The sequence below is a fragment of the Trichosporon asahii genome (assembly GCF_000293215.1).
Source record: "Trichosporon asahii var. asahii CBS 2479 unplaced genomic scaffold scaffold00008, whole genome shotgun sequence".
Taxonomy (NCBI): domain Eukaryota; kingdom Fungi; phylum Basidiomycota; class Tremellomycetes; order Trichosporonales; family Trichosporonaceae; genus Trichosporon; species Trichosporon asahii.
Genome location: NW_014040916.1, coordinates 306,809 through 323,665, shown reverse-complemented (window position 1 = coordinate 323,665; position 16,857 = coordinate 306,809). Strand labels below are relative to the sequence as shown.

Here is a 16,857-nt window from a genome sequence, read left to right as displayed (position 1 = left end):
ATGTGTGTTGGGTGATGGCGAAGCGCGATGATCGCATCCGGCCATGACGCATGCACGTATTACGTAACGCGTTCCTCGGACATTGCGACAAGTCGATAACGAATGCTTTCGACGTGATTGTTGCTATCGCTCTCATTCCGAATGCGTCTCGATCGCCGACATGATAACACCTTCGGCGTTCATTCTTCGGGACGACTATGTTTCATGTTGACAGACTTTAACCTTGTGAGACACTACCAACCTGCCTTGGTCTCCCGGATTAACTCATGCGCGGGTAGACCATGACGTGTTGGTTGGCAGAGGCTGACCGTACATGGCTAACAGAGACGCTGACCAAGGTTTCCATCAGTCAGATAACCATACTCTTCGAGAGCTTGTCAGGTATGCAGGATTGCCCGAGGTTACGCTGACAACACTCGCCTTCTCGGTGGTGTACGTAGCCAAGGCTGAGTTGCCCATCGCAGTAAGTGGAGCTGGGCAGGCTTGTTAGAGTTCAGACGCCTCACCACTGACAGCGAATAAGTGTCGAGTTTCCATGGCTACGGGGGACCTTTGCCGTTCTCTGGGAGAGCTTAATCGCATTCCAAGAAACTCGCAGCCATCATGAACCGCTGGCTGCCTTTGCTAACGGGACTCTGTGGCGAGGCCATTAGACTGGAGGCTGATGGCGGTATGCGGGACTGGTGAACGCCACGGACAGCCTTTGCTGCCATCGAGACAGATTGCTCCAGTGACGACAGTGGCCGACGACACTAGTGTTGCCCACACTGGACCTTCTCGGAGTGGCTCTCGTGCGGTGGCTGGTGATCACACCTTTGAAAGACATTGTGAAAGATACGATGGACGTCGATTCGTGTATATAAAGAGGGACCTCTGACCTCAAAGTGTTCTCCATCAAGCCCAACCGAGCTCGACTCAGCCTCTCCCGACAACCACTCTACAATCCTTAGAATGCTCGCTCTCGTTGCTCTTCTTCCCGCCCTGGTCTCGGCTGCCGCTGTTGACCTGAGCGCCCGCGACGGCGTCGACGGCAACGCCCCTCTCCAGTTTGACGGCTACAAGCTCGGCCAGGAGGTCGAGTTCCCCCACGCCGGCAAGGGCAAGTTTATCGGCAACAAGGACGGCAAGTCCCTCTTCCAGTTCGACAACGGAGACGTCTTTGACGTCAAGCTCGCCAAGGGCCCTGTTCTGAAGAACGACAAGGGCTACGTCACTGTCGGCGACGACGGTCTCTGCAACGGCTGCACCTACAAGGGCAAGCGCAGCCTCGCCGACCTTCAGGCTGAGACCCTCGAGGAGCGCTCGCCTTACGGCGGTACCTTTGGCGCCGGTGCCAACTACGTCCAGCAGGCCGGAGCCTGCGGTGCCTACGGCCAGTGCGGCGGAGGTGGTGGTCCCGGCGGTGTCATCATCGGCGGCGGCGGCGGCGGCGAGTGTGATGCAGATGCGTTGGTTGCATACGATGTTGCTACTGACGAGCCCAAACTCGAACACCGCCTCTCCGCTTGTCCTCGTCTTGAGCCACGTCGAACCCATTCCAGAGATTGTCCACTTCGTGGTAGCCGCGGATGCCGAGTGCCTCTCGGACGGTTGTGTTTCCTTGGCTTCTCTGCAGAGCCTCCCCGAACAACAGAACGTGCGAGGGCATCTCGGGCGTGGAGTCTTGGTGTCCGACTGCTCCCAGTGGCATCGGTGGGTAGGGGAAGACTTCCTGGACGTACGACACGGGTTGGTCGTAAAACATGTCCTGCTGCGTCCAGTGATGAGCTGCGCTCTGGAGTGGCGGGGTGGTGGTGGCGGCGGTGGTGGCATCCTCGGCGGTCTCCTCGGCCTCACCGCCGGCTACCTCGGAGGCACTGTCAAGCTCCTCACCGGTGGCCTCGGCAGCTACCCCTCTGGTGCCGGCATTACTGCTGGCAACACCAACCTCAACGTCGGCAACAACGGCTACGTCCAGGTTCCCGGTGTCAGCCCCGGCTCCAACAACGGTGTCGGTGGCACCTACGTCGGTGACAACTCTGGCACCCAGCTTTGGCAGTGGCAGGACGGAAACGTCGCCCCCCTCAACATCCAGCAGGGTGACCGCCAGGACGGCGTCGTCGTCACTACCGGTGCCACTGGCCCCATCTGCCAGGGCTGCTCCGACCCCTTCGCCCAGTCGAACAAGCGCTCGCTCGAGGACCTCGAGTAAGCTTGCGGCCACTTTGGCTCATGTTTCGTATAGTTTGAACTTTATGTTCTCCTGAGAACAGTCTGAATGTACCAAGTAAACACAACGTTTCAGCCCGGAGCTTTCGGGGCGCCGATTGATGACCCGTGAACTTGATCGAACCACGGTGCAGGCATGTGTTTCGGCCACGTCGTCAGCTCAAGGTCTTGCTTCCTGAGTTCAAGGTGGCCTGTGCTTGTGTCAGAAAAAAAAAAGTGCAGCGTGTGGCGCCACGTTACGCCACTACCGGCCGTGCGGCTGCAGCGATCTTCATAGAAAAGCATCGCTTATCGCAGTGTTTAGCATGTCGACAGTGACGCGCAACGCTGGAAAGCACATCTGCCATGAGCCGTTTTCCGCTCGCGGCTTGCGCTCACGGTCGAGTGCTTGGGGTCTCTGCTTGGACGGGGTTTGTGCGCGCTCGAGCATCCGCACGTCGGCCCAAGCACCAGTCGGTCCTAATCGCCTTGCCGTATCCGCCGGTTTCTCCCTACCCGTAGCGATGTATAAGAGGATACCCATCTTTGACGAACATCCTCACAAGTTGATGCCCCAGTACACTGAGTTGTTAGCCAAGTTTCGTCGTCGCCGCCTCCGAACCTCTTCCTCGACGACTTCCATTTCCTCAGCCGCCTCAGCCTCGTCCTCGTCCACGGTCACATCGAGCACCATGTCCGCCACGAAGCCCTCCATTCCCATCATTCCTCTCAACGCGCCGAGCTACGTTCCCAAGCCGGCCGCTGAGAGCATTGATCTCGGCGTCGTGACCGTTCCCGAGTCCCCCACCAGCACCCCTCCCCACACGCCGTTCCACAAGCAGGTCCAGTCGGCACTTGCGAACCCTCCCAAGGTCTCGGGTGCGCCGTCGCCCATGCTGTGCTGGGTCGTTCCCGCGGCTCCGATGTCGCCTCCCGAGTCTGAGCCGTCCTCGCCCTCGCACGTTTCGACTGTCCCCGAGCCTGCTGTGGCGCCTCTTCGCCGTCAGCCCCTCATGCTGCCTCCCATTCCCGCCCGAAACCCGGTCAACGAGCTGGAGAGCGAGGTCAGGGAGCTTCGCAAGCAGCTGGAGGAGCTGAAAAAGGTCAACACCAAGATTGCTGCTCTTCATGCCGCGTGAGTCGTCCGCAAGGCTCGCACTGACCCGACAGACACGCAAACGGCCCTCGCCACGCCGCCGGTGTCTCCCTTCTGCCCGTTCTCCCCACCGGCGTTCCTCCCCACGGCGTTCCTGTGAGCAAGCCTGTTTGGCCATGCTGACTCTAGCCCCTCACCTCGGTCGATGCGATTGACCAGCTCACCGTGAAGCAGGCGCACACTTGGGTCGGCTACTATGTCGGCCGCTGGGCCTGCATCGGCCTCGAGCTTGAGCAGGCCAGGAAGGCTCTCCGCCTGGCTGTCGGTCTCAGCGCGTAGAATCTTGTAGTTGTTGAATGTAAATTGTTACACGTGTGACCGAGTCGGCATAACTTTGCATTTTTATTCACACTGCTAGCATACACATGGGTTAATGTACGGTGTGAGCTGCCTAGGCACAGTTATAGTCTGGGCCGGCTGCTCGACAATTCCTAGTTCTTCTTGCACTTGCAAATGTCGATGAACTCGGGCTTGAGCGAGGCGCCGCCGACGAGGAAACCGTCAATGTCGGCGCCGGTGGCGAGCTCGGTGCAGTTCTTGGCGTTGACAGAGCCGCCGTAGATGATGCGGGTAGCATCAGCGACGGGCTGGGAGACGCGCTGGCCGAGCCACTTGCGGAGGTCGTGGTGGACGTCCTGGGCCTGCTGGGCGGTGGCAACCTTGCCGGTGCCAATGGCCCAAACGGGCTCGTAGGCGACGACAATGTTCCTGGGTGGTCAGCGGCGGATGCAGCGCAATACTCACTTCCAGTCGCCCTCGCCAATCTCCTTGGCAATGGCCTCGAGCTGGCGCTCGCAGACCTGGTTAGTGACGCCCTTCTCACGCTCCTCGAGGGTCTCGCCGATACAGGCAATGACCTTGAGGCCGACGGCGAGAGCCGCCTTGACCTTGTCGGCGACAATCTTGTCAGAGTCGCCAAAGAGGGAGCGGCGCTCCGAGTGGCCGAGGATGACCCAGGGGATGCCAGCGTCCTTGATCTGCTCGGGGGAGATCTCGCCGGTGTAGGCGCCAGAGTTGACAGTGTACGAGTTCTGGGCAGCGACCTCGACGGGGGGCTTAATGTTGCGGGAGACGTCGAGGAGGTAAATGGCGGGAGGAGCGATGACGACCTCTGCAATGGTCAGCGAGTGACAGGCGGATCAACGCACCGTTGGTGCCGTCAAGGTTGGCGTTGTTGAGCTGGTCAACAATCTGCTTGACGAGGCTCTGGGAGCCGTTCATCTTAAAGTTGCCACTGCATGTTAGTACGCGCCAGCACAGTCCCGTACCCAACGAAGAACTTGCGAGCGGGAGCCATTTTCGGTGTGTAGTGATGGTAGAATGAGCAATGTCAAAGTGTCTCGTGGAGGTTTCTGACGTCGCGTGCAATTACGTCCGGACCACCGGCAGAGCTCGGCAACTCCGTCTCCCTGCTGATGATGGCTCCCCACGCCCCACGTTCCCTTGCCGCCGGGATCGAATCTGGTCCCTGACCGCGATTGGTCGATGGGCTTCCTCCGCCAGCCCGGCCGACCAACACCGACGCAGGTATGGGGTCCTGACTGCGGGGGAGTCCGGGATGTGCCCAGGACGTCCGTGGTGCTTTCCTCGTCACCGGCTACAAAGTCCGCCCGACACATGCATACGTTAACACCGCTCGAACACCCGGAACAGGTCCGGCAAGTTGGCGACTTGCTTGGCGCTCGGCTTCAGCCTGCGTGGCCACTGCGTGCGCCTGAAGGACGGGAACAGCACATGCTCGAGTTGCCATTGCCGGTGAGCGCCGTCTTCCGGCGGCGGGGAGCCAAACGGGCGAGGAGAGTAAAAGAAGCCAATCTCGCGCAGGATCGTGTCAAAGCACTCCTTTTCATCGTCCCAGACCACACGATGGGCGAGTGACAGCAGAAAATGCGGCAGACGATCGAGATCTGGGGTGTACCCCTTCAGAAGCAACGGAATGGCCTCGAGGTGACCGTCGGCGGAGACGGTGATGGAAAAGTACTCGTCGAGCATCTCTGCGCGTGCCCTGAGGATGGTCAGGGTTTTCTGACGTCAGAGCGGCGTCACAATCGGGGCTCACCTGGACGACCTGGTCGACACTGAGGCCGGCTTTGGCAATGTCCGGCTCTGCTTCGGCGGCAACCTTGATCAGCTCTGACAGCGGCGGCGGAGGTTCGAGCTTGAGGCGACCAATGCCACCAAACTGCTGCAGTCCGAGTTGGTAGAAATGCTCGTCCCTGGGGTCAGCGGGTCCCGCAAAGCACTCACCCTAGGGCGGCATAGTTGACGAGCTGCAGTCTCGTACCCTGCTGAACCAGAGCCAAACATGACTGCTCGTCGACGACCCCGACAAACGCGTGCGTGGCGAGCATCTCACTCAGCCCCGAGCTGCTGTTGTCTGCTACCGCCTGCCTCAGTTCCTGGATGCTGGTAAAGTCGCACTCCGTAGCGTCTACGGTTCGCGACGTGTCCTCTGGCCCTGCAATCTGTGACGGGTTGACGACGGCAACCATGGAGTGCAGCGTCCGGTTGGCTGGGTCCATGCGCACTTTGTAGTTGGGTGCGGCCGCTCGGCGAGCGGGAGTGTCGGATTTTGACGTGGACACGGTTTGCACCGCAAACGTCCTCGAGGTGTTGGCGTTGGCGAGCGCCTGCTCAACGGCGCCGACCACTGCGACGACAATCTCATCCTCGTTCAGAAAGTGAACTTCCGACTTGGTCGGGTGAACATTGACGTCGATCTTTGCGGGGTCGATGCGGAGACTGGCGTCAGACGGCGTCGGATGCCTTCCCACCTCAGATAGATGAACGGCGACGCGCCCTTCGCCAGTACCGTCGCGTATACGGCCTCGACTGCCTTTTTCAGCTTTGTGCTGTCCACCAGGCGATCTGAGGTTAGTCACGTCGACGCAAGCCTCACTGTTGATGAACAGGATGAACCCGCCCTTTTTGGGCGCCCAGTTCCCGTCACTGATCCAGCCGTGGCAGCTGGTTCCGAGCTTGGCGTCAAATGTCGTGTCGGGGATTTCGATGAGCTCCTGCGCCAGGGTGGAGGAGATGAGATGGCTGATGTTGGCCTTCGCGGTAGAGTTTGCGTTTGTCGAGAGGTCCGCCGCCGCGGTGCCGTGCTACGGTCAGCCCCATCGGCCAGACGCCTACCTTTTTGCACACCCAAGAGACGTGCGGGTTGTGTATAGCATACTTGGTCACAACGTCGAGGATGCGGCCGTACTCGTCGGACGTAGACCTGAACGCGCGCTTGCGCAGCGGCATGTTGTAAAAGAGATCGGTGGCCTGTCGTCAGGACTGATAGTGAGGACACATACAGATATCATTGTGCCGTCGTTTGCGCCTGTCGGTCGCGGGTCGCCAAGCATGGCGCCGTTCTCGTACAGAGCCCTGTCGTCAGACGAGGCCGTCACGTATTCTCACTTCCATCCGCACGACTCGGACGGCGGTTTCGTCACGACTTCAAGATGAGAGCAGTAGCTGATGCTCGCGAGGGCTTCGCCGCGAAAGCCGTACGTCGCCAGCGACTCGAGGTCTTGGAATTGCCGAAGCTTGGACGTTGCGTATCGCTCGCAGAGCAAGGGAAGGTCTTCTCGCTGCGGTCAGTTTGGTCTTCCCTCACACCCACCGCAATGCCGTGGCCGTTGTCCACGATTTGGAGCATCTTCAACCCTCCATCTTTGACTGTAATGCGGATCGACGTTGCTCCAGCGTCCAGCGCGTTCTCCAGGAGCTCCTTGATGGCATTTGACGGACGGTGGATGATCTGGCATGAGTCGCTGCACGAAGCTATTGCTCACCTCGGCAGCAGCTATTCGATTCACGACGTCCAGCGGCAGCTTGCGTATCCGCCTCTCGTCGCTCATGTTGACGCGTTTGTTGTTGCGCATTCGTTGCGCGAAATTGGGTTATGAGGTCAGCGGCATCTTATTAGGTCATCACCACAAGCAGACTATGTTTCAGGCTGCCTCCACTTCCCACTCTTCCCACTGCTCCATCGACGATGCCTCGGCACGAATCTGGCCGCAAGAATGCGGTGGCGCGCACCCGCGTCAAGCACTCGATGCGCAAGAGTCCCTATCTCGTATCGCTCGCGATGCTGCTCGTCGCGACAACGTTTACACTGCTAAACATTTCTGTGAGTGGCAAGTGTCGTCATAGGCTGACATCAGGTTCCCGACCTCATCCGCGTTGTGAACCACCTCGTTCCCACAGGCTTTGAGACTCAGTGAGTTGTTTATCGATGCTTGCTGACGGCGAGGTACGGGTTATACCAACGCTGCACCCGCCCCAGGACGGGCCCGCTCCTTTACCGCGCCGAACCGATAACGAGCAGCGGTGAGCGAACCAGCTACTATGATCTGCAGCCGGATGCCTGGGCCAAAGGCCCATGGCAGTGCGAAAGGTTCCCCACGAGGTGCGTGTAACGCGTGATCCGATCTGACGGCAGGTCTGAATGCGCAGAATTCGGCGAAAGCTTTTGCGTGCAGTGGTCAACTGCGGGCTACCTGGCGCAGCTCGCCCTCGTTCCCTGTCTGTTTGCGTTGATGTCGCTCCTGTTCATCTTTCTGCATCGAGGTAAATGCTGTGCTGAATGTCGCTGACCGCAGGCCAGCGCACTGCGCGCGCCCGCGCAAGGAGAAAGCAGTGGAAGCTCGTGTCCGTTGCCATGTTCATCCACTGCGCGCTGCAGCTGGCGTCGATCATCTTCATTCTCCGCGTGTACACGACAGACCCGCGCTTTAACGGCCACGACAGCAAGTCACGCCTCGGTACGTGACTGTCCCAAGAGACGCTAACAGCAGATCGCTCGTTTTGGTTTGGCGTGATCGCAGCTTTCTGCTCCGGAATCACGTTTGGGTTCCTGACGTTTACAGGCCTCGCAGCTCGCCGCGGCGAGCCTTGGGCCGCTGGACGAAGCGCGCGTCGCGCGCGCCGTCACAAGCGCACCCTCAGCGGCAGAGTCGTGTCGGTGCCAGAGGGCACACCGATCCCCCCGGAGCAGGTAGTGACTGTCGGCGAAGTGGTTGCAGCGCACCAACCCGACGAGCAGTCCCCCCTCCTCGCTGGCCACGGGGACGCCTCCGCGGCCGGCGGCAGCCAAGTGCGCGCTACTGCCGTGTAGAACCATTAGTGCGACGTTGTAGATAAGTTGTGATGGACGTGCGTGTGATGTCTAGCTCGAGAGAGTCGCTGCGGCGCTACGCGATGGTCGACGCAAGCGACTGTGATCAACAAATCTAGCAGCGCACAGCGCCGCATCGTCAACTGCTGCACAAACAAGATGCCTCGCCATATCGCCGGCGGGGATAAAGTCACGTGATGAAGATTTATGTGGGGGGCATGGATACGCCGCAGAGGTGACTTCACAAGCGACAAAGATATATAGACAATAGGCGCTGGGTGGAGGCACCACGACCCCCACGCCGACACCTCCAGGCCAACTTCGGCCAGCGCCACACTCTCCGCGCCTGGTGGAGGCTGACATCAACAATGTCCAAACTCATCCTACTTCTCGACACGGGCACGTCCACACTTGTTCGACGCACCGCCGCCAAGCAGCTGGCAGACGTCGCCCTCAAGACTTTCTCTTCTCTCCCGACGGACGATGCATGGCAGGATACCCTTGATACCATTGCCAAAATCATCCCCCTCCTCCGCTCCCGATCCTCCGAAACCCGCAATGCCGCCGCGAACGCTCTCGGCCTCATCGCTCAAGCTCTCCCCGCTTGGGAGGGCTCATCCGAGGACGCGCCGTCGCCGATAGACCCGGGTGCGGCGTTCGATGTGCACGCCGTCGCATGCGCCAACGAGTTATTGCTGGCGTCAGCAGGTCGCGAGTATGTCGCCAAGCCTGGCCCCGCCGATCGCGCCAAACGAAGGAAGGCGATGCTCGGTGCTGTTGGCATGGGCGGCGGCCTCGACATGGGTAGCGACATGGACGCTGTCCTCGACGATGGCGACGACGGCACCTCGACGCCGACACCAGAAAACATCTTTGAAGGCCTCTCCGCGCGACAAGTCGCCATGTTGAAGCGCAAAAAGGGCAACAACATGATCGAAGAGGCCAACAAGATGCGGCGCTTAAACGAAAAGGCGAATGGCGGTCCCGCATCGTCCGAGACGCCGACGCCCCGCTCGACGCCGAAAGGCACGCCGCAACCGACTCCCCCCCGCGACGTGAAACCCGATATCAAATCCGAGCCGGATGTCAAGCCGGATATCAGACCAGAGCCTGTGGTGATTGATCCGGGAAAGAAAGGCGGAGCGGTGGAAGCACACGAGGTGCAGACATTAAAGCTGGACGCTCACGGACACTCGCCGTGGTCGGCCGTTGTCGCCGAGCTGTCTGGAGCTCTGACGGACCCTGCTTGGGAGTCTCGCCACGGCGCGTCTCTCGGTATCACCGAGGTCCTGAGGCACACTGGCAGCAACATTGCTGCCGGCTATGTCGGCTTCCTCTCCGCTCTTGCTCGCCGGCTGCTGACCCTTCTGACGCTCGATCGTTTCGGCGATTTCGTCGGTGACACGGTCATGGCGCCGGTCCGAGAAACAGCTGCGCAGGCTCTCGGCATTTTGTTCAAGTTTGAAACTGAGGCCGAGGCCGCCGAGGTGCACAACGCGCTCGTGGACATGGTTCGCCAGAGCTGGGCGAAGCGCGGCAAGGCGGCCGAGGGTCTCCCGCGCGGCGATCGGTTCGCGTGGGAGCTCCGGCACGCTGGTCTTCTCGGTCTAAAATACGAGGTTGTCGTGCGCGACACGGAAGCCATCATTCGCGACATTGTGTCGTGCGCTCTGCTCTCTTTGCGAGAAGCGGACGATGATGTGCGGACGGTCGCCGCGTCCGCTCTTCTGCCCGCGGCCGGAGATCTCGTCAAGCTGCCAGAGATTGGTGACATTCTGTCCACGCTGTGGGACTGCCTCGGCGAGGGCACCGACGAGCTCGGCAGCAGCACCGCAGCCGTCATGGACCTCCTCGGCGCTCTCCTCGGCTACAGCGAGGTCATCAGTCTCATGGCGTCGAGCGCCGATCAGCGATCAGTCATCTCGAGAATCTATGCCTTCATCCGGCACCCGATCGCCAGTGTCCGTCTCGCCGTCGCCAAGGCGCTCCTCGTCTTGATGACTGTGCCCGATCTGCCGCATGACTGGATCAAGTCCGACGTTTTGTCCCTGCTGTTCCAGAACCTTGTTCTGGAGGACCGGGAGGACGTGCGCTCCGTTTCGGCCGAGGCGCTGGAGGCTGGATTCGCTGGCACCGCCGTTGACGAGACGGTTGGACCCAAGATCAACGACTGGTACGCGATTGCCATGACGCCGGTGGGTGTCCCCCTCGACGAGGGGCTGTTCGTCGGCCGCCGTGTCCGCGGCCACGACGTGGACAAGGCCATGTTTGCGGGCGATATGAGTCTGATCTCGACCGAGCTGGTACTGGAGACGCGCATCGCGGCCGCCAAGGCCCTCGCCTCGCTCCGGTCGTACCCGCACGCGTTTGACGACCTCGCCCTCGTGCGCCACTACCTCGGATCGACAAACGCGCACCAAGTTTTCCTCGCTTCGACTGTCATTCGGGAATGGGCGCTGAAGAACCGGCAGGAGGCGGTCGAGCTCGCCTCGGCGCTCATCCCCCTGCTGGCGCCCCCGGCAACGTACAACGAAATGACAACCATGCTGCAGCGCGTGTACGACGAAGTCCGCGCACTGTTCTCGGCGTTCACGACCGAGGGCAAGGTCAAGCGAGACCGCATCCCCGAGCTGCCTTCCCGCGTGGATCCCTTGGGCGGAGCGGACGCTTTCACTCTGGACACTGCGCGACGCGCCGTCGGTCCCACGTTTGACGCTCTCGCCAAGCTCCTGCGCGGTGCCCACGCAAAGTCGGCACTGGCAAACCTGAAAGACCGGCAGCGCAAGGTGCTCGCGTCGATCGGCTACTTTAGCGCGATGAAGGACAAGCTCGATGTCCAGGTCGGAGCTGGCGTTGCCGGCGCCCTCATTGCGCTTGGCGTCATGCCGCCAAAGCTCGGCCCCGTCGTCAAGGCTGTCATGGACGGCGTCAAAAAGGAAGAGTCCGAGCTGCTCCAGGCTCGAGCCGCAGACAGCGTCGGCGCACTCGTCGCCTTTTGCTGTTCGCCCGAGTTTAGCGCCGCCGTCAACCCGGTGGACAAGGTGCTGAAAAACTTGTTCACGTTCCTGAACTCGGACGTTTCAGTGACACCAGTGTTCACGCCAAACACCGAGGGCATCCTGTCGCTAAAGGACACCCCGGCGCCGACAGGCAAGAGGGGCCTCCCAGTCCCCGACGAGACCGAAGAGCAGATTGCTGCCCGCGTCACGCGGCGCGGCGCCCTCGCCGCCCTCGCGGCCGTTGCCAAGCGGTTCAGCGGCAGCCTGTTCGAGCGCGTGCCCCGGTTCTGGGACGGCATCAGCGCTTCGCTCCTCGCCGTGGCGGGCGGGGACTCGCAGGCGCTGGATGAGCGCCTGTCAGAACCTCGCTCGCCCGGCCAGGACTTGGTCGACGGCCTAACGTCGCTCCGGCTTGTCGCCCCCACACTCGACCCGGCACTTCACCCGCAGCTCGTGTCTCTCATCGCGCCTCTGATCATCGCGCTGCAGTCTTCCTTTGCGGTCGTCCGCAACGCCGCTGCCCGTACCCTGGCGGTACTTTGCGCCGTCGCCACCGAGGAAGGCATGCGCCGTGTCGTTGACGAGGTCGTACCGCTTGTCGGCGACGCTGAAAACGTTTATGCGCGCCAAGGTGCCGTCGAAGCAATCCACCACATCATCAAAGAGCTCGACATCAAGGCGCTGCCATACGTGCTCTTCCTGATTGTCCCGATTCTCGGACGCATGAGCGACTCGGATGAGAGCACGCGTCTGCTGGCGACCGCGACATTTGCGTCGCTCGTCAAGATGGTCCCGCTGGAAGCCGGTATCCCCGACCCTCCCGGGTTCTCTGCAGAGATGCTCGCCAAGCGCGACGACGAACGGCGATTCCTGGCACAGCTGCTGGACGGGTCCCGTGCGGAAAGCTACGAACTGCCGATCAACATCAAGGCAGACCTCCGCCAGTACCAAAAGGATGGTGTCAGCTGGCTGGCATTCCTGGCCAAGTACCAGCTGCACGGCATTCTCTGTGACGACATGGGTCTTGGCAAGTCGTTGCAGACCATTTGCATCGTGGGCAGCAAGCACCACGAGCGCGCCGCTCGGTACAAGGCCACGAAGAGTGTCGACTCGGCCCATCTCCCGTCGCTCATTGTCTGCCCGCCCACGCTGACCGGGCACTGGTACCACGAGATTCGCAAGTTTACAGACGAGCTTCGGCCCGTGCAGTATGTCGGCAACGCGTCGCAGCGCGCCAGCCTCCGGCCGCACCTGAAACAGTACGACGTCGTTATTACCTCGTACGAGGCCGTCCGCAACGACATTGCCGACCTCGGCCGGATGAACTGGCTGTACTGTGTTCTCGACGAAGGGCACGTCATCAAGAATGCCAAGACCAAGCTATCGCAAGCCGTAAAGCAGATTCGCTCCCAGCATCGACTGCTGCTGTCGGGAACGCCCATCCAGAACAATGTGCTCGAGCTCTGGAGTCTGTTCGACTTTTTGATGCCAGGGTTCCTTGGATCAGAGCGCGCGTTCAACGAGCGTTTCTCCAAGCCGATCCTGGCAGACCGCGACGGCAAGGCCACGGCGAAAGAGCGGGAAGCTGCCTCTGCCGCCCTCGAGGCGCTGCACAAGCAAGTCTTGCCGTTCTTGCTGCGACGACTGAAGGAAGACGTCCTCAGCGACCTGCCGCCCAAGATTATCCAAGACTACTACTGCGACCTCTCCGACGTGCAAAAAGTCATGTACGACGAGTTCTCCCACTCGAACGCGGCGGAAGAGGCCGGCGAGTTTGCGGCGGGCGGCGGCGGCCAGACGCACGTGTTCCAGTCGCTGCAGTACCTGCGCAAGCTGTGCAATCACCCCGCTCTCGTGCTCCGCGACGACAAACAGGCTCTCGCCAAGGTCGAGCACAAGCTCGGCAAGGTACCGCCTCTGCATGACCTCAGTCACGCCCCGAAACTGGAGGCGCTCAAGCAGCTCTTGACAGACTGTGGCATCGGCCTCCCGCAGGTCGACAAGTCTGACCCGTCTGGACCGTTCACCGGTTCTCACCGAGTGCTCATCTTTTGTCAGCTGCGGCCGATGCTCGATCTCATCGAGAGCGACCTCTTCCGCGCGCACATGCCCACCGTGTCGTACATGCGTCTGGACGGCGCGACGGATCCGAGGAAACGGCACGCGATCGTCGAGACGTTCAACGCAGACCCCAAGATTGACGTCTTGCTCCTGACCACCAGCGTCGGTGGCCTGGGCCTGAACCTGACCGGGGCCGACACGGTCATCTTTGTTGACCACGACTGGAACCCGATGAAGGATCTCCAGGCCATGGACCGCGCACACCGTCTCGGGCAGAAAAAGGTTGTCAACGTGTACCGTCTCATCACCCGCGGCACCCTCGAGGAGAAGATCATGGGTCTTCAGCGCTTCAAGTTGAACATTGCCTCGAGCGTAGTGACCCAGCAAAACTCTGGCCTGGGGTCGATGAACACGGGCGAGGTGCTCGACTTGTTCAGGGTTGACGGTGATGACACGAAAAAACCAAAGCGGGACGCCTCGGGCCTCAGCATGTCCAAGGTGCTCGAGGGTCTCGAAGACTTGCCTCCAGAAGACGAGTACGCCGAGTTGTCGTTAGATAATTTCCTCAGCAAAAATCAGTAGCATAGCATTACACCTGCATTAGATACCCTTGTATAAATATCATGCATACACTTTACATATTCCTTACGCGCGCCTGTCCGCAGACGACAAGAGCTGCTTGTAAATCTCGTCCGCCGACATGTTGGTCAGCGTAATCGTCTTGTCGGGGCGGCCGTCTGGTCGTCAGCACCGTCTGGACTGTGCACTTACGGAACGAGACGGTCATGGTCGGCGCGGCAAACGGCGCCTCGGGGTTGTACTGGGGGTGGCGGCGGTCGCGGGGGTTCGGGACACGCTCAACAACAAAGGGGAGATCCGGGTTCGCGTACGCTATCCGCGAAGCAGTTGTGCGGAGAAACTCGCTACCGTCAGCAATGCTCGGCCAGGCGAGCTCACCGAGTGCCCATCTCCGGGGCCTGCGGGGTGTAGCTCAGCTGCAGTCCCTTGATGGTGTTGGGCAGGGGCGTGCTGCCCTGTCCAGTCTTGAGAGCGGCAATAGCCTCCTTGAGGGGCAGGCGGCGGATAGCTTGCGGGCGCATGGTCGTTGATGTTGAGGTTAATGTCAAGCTCGTTGAACGACAGTGAACAAGTCCGACTTTTCCCAATGACGTGTGCTCGGTATCAAAGTGGCGGATGGTACTGATCATCCGGCAATCTGAAAATGCAATGATAGCAACGTCCACCATGAGTGTCTCTCGGATACCCCTGCGGCTTTCGACGGTGCGTCTGGCGTCGAGTGTGCGATTTGCCTCGTCTCAGGCCCCGCCACCGCCGCCACCGCCGCAACCCGAGCAGCCCGAGTCCTCCAAAGCATCCCGCGCCAAGGTCGCCTTCCTGTCCGGCGCCTCTCCCGACCAGCCCGAGGTCAAGTCTGTCAAGGACAAGGATCCGTATGCCGTCCCACCGCTGAGTCGCCCGCTCGGCACTACCAAGGTGCCGACGTCGATTCCGAAAACGTGGGCCGAGAAGAAGGAGGAGCTGTTGGACCGGGACCGCCACAAGGCGAAGCGCAAGGCGCTGCTGAAGGAGGCGAGCCAGGGCTATTTCCACGACTACAACCTGGCGAAAAAGGCCAACGGCGGAAAGCTCTGGGTCGCGCCGCCGGTACTCATCCGTGAAGACGTGAGTAGATCGGGTGACGTTGCTGACCGCAGCGCGCGCTCTACTTTCCCGACATTAGTGGCAAGGCCCTGACTGGCTCTACGGTGCACACGACGGACTTGCTCAATGGCAAGGTGTCGCTCGTGGCGATTCAGACGACGCGCGTCAGTGAGGAGCATGTGCAGAGCTTCGTTGAGCCTGTTCTCGAGGACTGGGAGGGACAGCCGGGCTTCCAATATGTCATTGTAAGTCTCATCGCGTTCGCGCTGACACCAGATCAACCACCAGGCGAACCCGCTCAAGTCCATGCTGCTGTCCTTCTTCGTGTCGTCGCTGAAACGTACCGTTCCCGAGTCGCGGTGGCCGTCGTACCTCTGCTCATCGGGAGAGTGGAACCTGTTTGATGTGAGTGGCCCGAGTGATTGCGCTGACGGCAGGTGACGCAGCCCCTCGGCATCGAGAATCAGTTGCTCGGCTACGTCTATCTTGTCGACGAAAACTGCAAGATTCGTTGGGCAGGCTGCGCCACGGCCAAGCCCGAGGAGACGGAAAGCCTGCGCAAGTCGACGGCCGTGCTCATGAAGCGCATGAAGGAGTCGCGATAGCAAATATCCGAAACAAGAATGCATGATCTATCTATTTTACGTTAATGCTGTGAATGATGCTAGGAAACTAGGCGCCGAGAACCATGGTGAGAAGCGCCATGCGGACAAAGAGACCGTAGCGCATCTGGCGGAAGTAGGCGGCGCGGCGCGAGTCAAAGTCGACCTCGGGGTCAATCTCGTTCACGCGCGGGAGGGGGTGCATGACGATGGCGCTCTCCTTGGCGCGCTTCAGGACATCGTTGTTGATAATGTACATGTCCTTGACGGCCTCGTACTCGGCGAGGCTCTCGAAGCGCTCCTTCTGGACGCGGGTCACGTACAGGACGTCGCTCTGCGCGATGCACTCGTCCAGGTTGGTGTACTCCTTCCAGGGAATGTTCGCGCGGCTCGCCTCCTGCTTGACATAGTCGGGCATGGCGAGCGAGGGCGGCGAGACAAAGTTGAGGCTGACGTCGTAGAGCGACAGCAGCTTGACGAGCGAGTGCACGGTGCGGCCGTTCTTCAGGTCACCAATGAGAGTGATCGTGATGCCGTTGACGGAACCAAGCTCCTCACGGATACAGAAGACATCGAGGAGCGACTGGCTCGGGTGCTCGCCGTTGACGATCGGGACGGGGCTGCACTTGGACGCGAGCTTGGCCGAGCCGACCTCGGGGTGGCGGAGGACGATCGCGTCGGCATAGCAGCCCACAGTGCGGATCGTGTCCTGGAGCGACTCGCCCTTGAGGACGGAAGAGGCCGAGGCGGTGACCTGGACGACCTCACCACCGCAGCGCTTCATGGCAGTCTCAAACGACGCGGACGTGCGGGTCGAGGGCTCGTAGAAGAGGGTGCACAGGACGCGGCCGCGCAGCGTGTCGACCGAGCCGTGGCGCTCGACCTGGGTGCGCATCTCGGACGCGAGGTTGAAGAGCGCGTGCAGGTCGTCACGCGTAAACTGCTTGACGGAGAGAATGTCCTGGCGGGCGAACGCGGGGTGGGGCACGAGCGAAGGCAGCGCCGGGGCGGGCGAGGTCTGCGCCGGGGGCTGGGCCGCGAGCGACATGAGCGAGGGCTGGGCGTGCGAAGGCGTGG

General features: G+C 61.0%; 6 protein-coding genes across 6 annotated transcripts; 4 read left to right on the top strand and 2 right to left on the bottom strand.

The window, feature by feature from the left end:
* Positions 1-951: 951 nt before the first annotated feature.
* A1Q1_06713 (uncharacterized protein) lies at positions 952-3,326 on the top strand (the record flags this gene model as incomplete). The annotated part of the gene is made up of 3 exons (XM_014327762.1): positions 952-1,717; positions 1,761-2,187; positions 2,513-3,326. The coding sequence occupies 3 exons, from the start codon at positions 952-954 to the stop codon at positions 3,324-3,326; spliced, it is 2,007 nt and encodes a 668-aa protein (XP_014183237.1).
* A 448-nt stretch (positions 3,327-3,774) lies between these two features.
* Positions 3,775-4,564, bottom strand: A1Q1_06712 (TIM protein; the record flags this gene model as incomplete). Its single annotated transcript, XM_014327761.1, has 3 exons — positions 3,775-4,029; positions 4,144-4,454; positions 4,492-4,564. 3 exons carry the CDS (start codon positions 4,562-4,564, stop codon positions 3,775-3,777), a joined length of 639 nt encoding a protein of 212 aa, XP_014183236.1.
* A 625-nt stretch (positions 4,565-5,189) lies between these two features.
* Positions 5,190-6,595, bottom strand: A1Q1_06711 (uncharacterized protein; the record flags this gene model as incomplete). Its single annotated transcript, XM_014327760.1, has 4 exons — positions 5,190-5,348; positions 5,403-5,552; positions 5,611-6,450; positions 6,494-6,595. 4 exons carry the CDS (start codon positions 6,593-6,595, stop codon positions 5,190-5,192), a joined length of 1,251 nt encoding a protein of 416 aa, XP_014183235.1.
* A 690-nt stretch (positions 6,596-7,285) lies between these two features.
* A1Q1_06710 (uncharacterized protein) lies at positions 7,286-8,456 on the top strand (the record flags this gene model as incomplete). The annotated part of the gene is made up of 6 exons (XM_014327759.1): positions 7,286-7,469; positions 7,547-7,559; positions 7,626-7,748; positions 7,796-7,889; positions 7,947-8,103; positions 8,209-8,456. 6 exons carry the CDS (start codon positions 7,286-7,288, stop codon positions 8,454-8,456), a joined length of 819 nt encoding a protein of 272 aa, XP_014183234.1.
* A 368-nt stretch (positions 8,457-8,824) lies between these two features.
* On the top strand, positions 8,825-14,098 carry A1Q1_06709 (helicase; the record flags this gene model as incomplete). The annotated part of the gene is made up of 1 exon (XM_014327758.1): positions 8,825-14,098. The coding sequence occupies one exon, from the start codon at positions 8,825-8,827 to the stop codon at positions 14,096-14,098; it is 5,274 nt and encodes a 1,757-aa protein (XP_014183233.1).
* Positions 14,099-14,761: 663 nt separating this feature from the next.
* Positions 14,762-15,783, top strand: A1Q1_06708 (uncharacterized protein; the record flags this gene model as incomplete). The annotated part of the gene is made up of 4 exons (XM_014327757.1): positions 14,762-15,199; positions 15,334-15,423; positions 15,467-15,583; positions 15,625-15,783. 4 exons carry the CDS (start codon positions 14,762-14,764, stop codon positions 15,781-15,783), a joined length of 804 nt encoding a protein of 267 aa, XP_014183232.1.
* Positions 15,784-16,857: the final 1,074 nt, after the last annotated feature.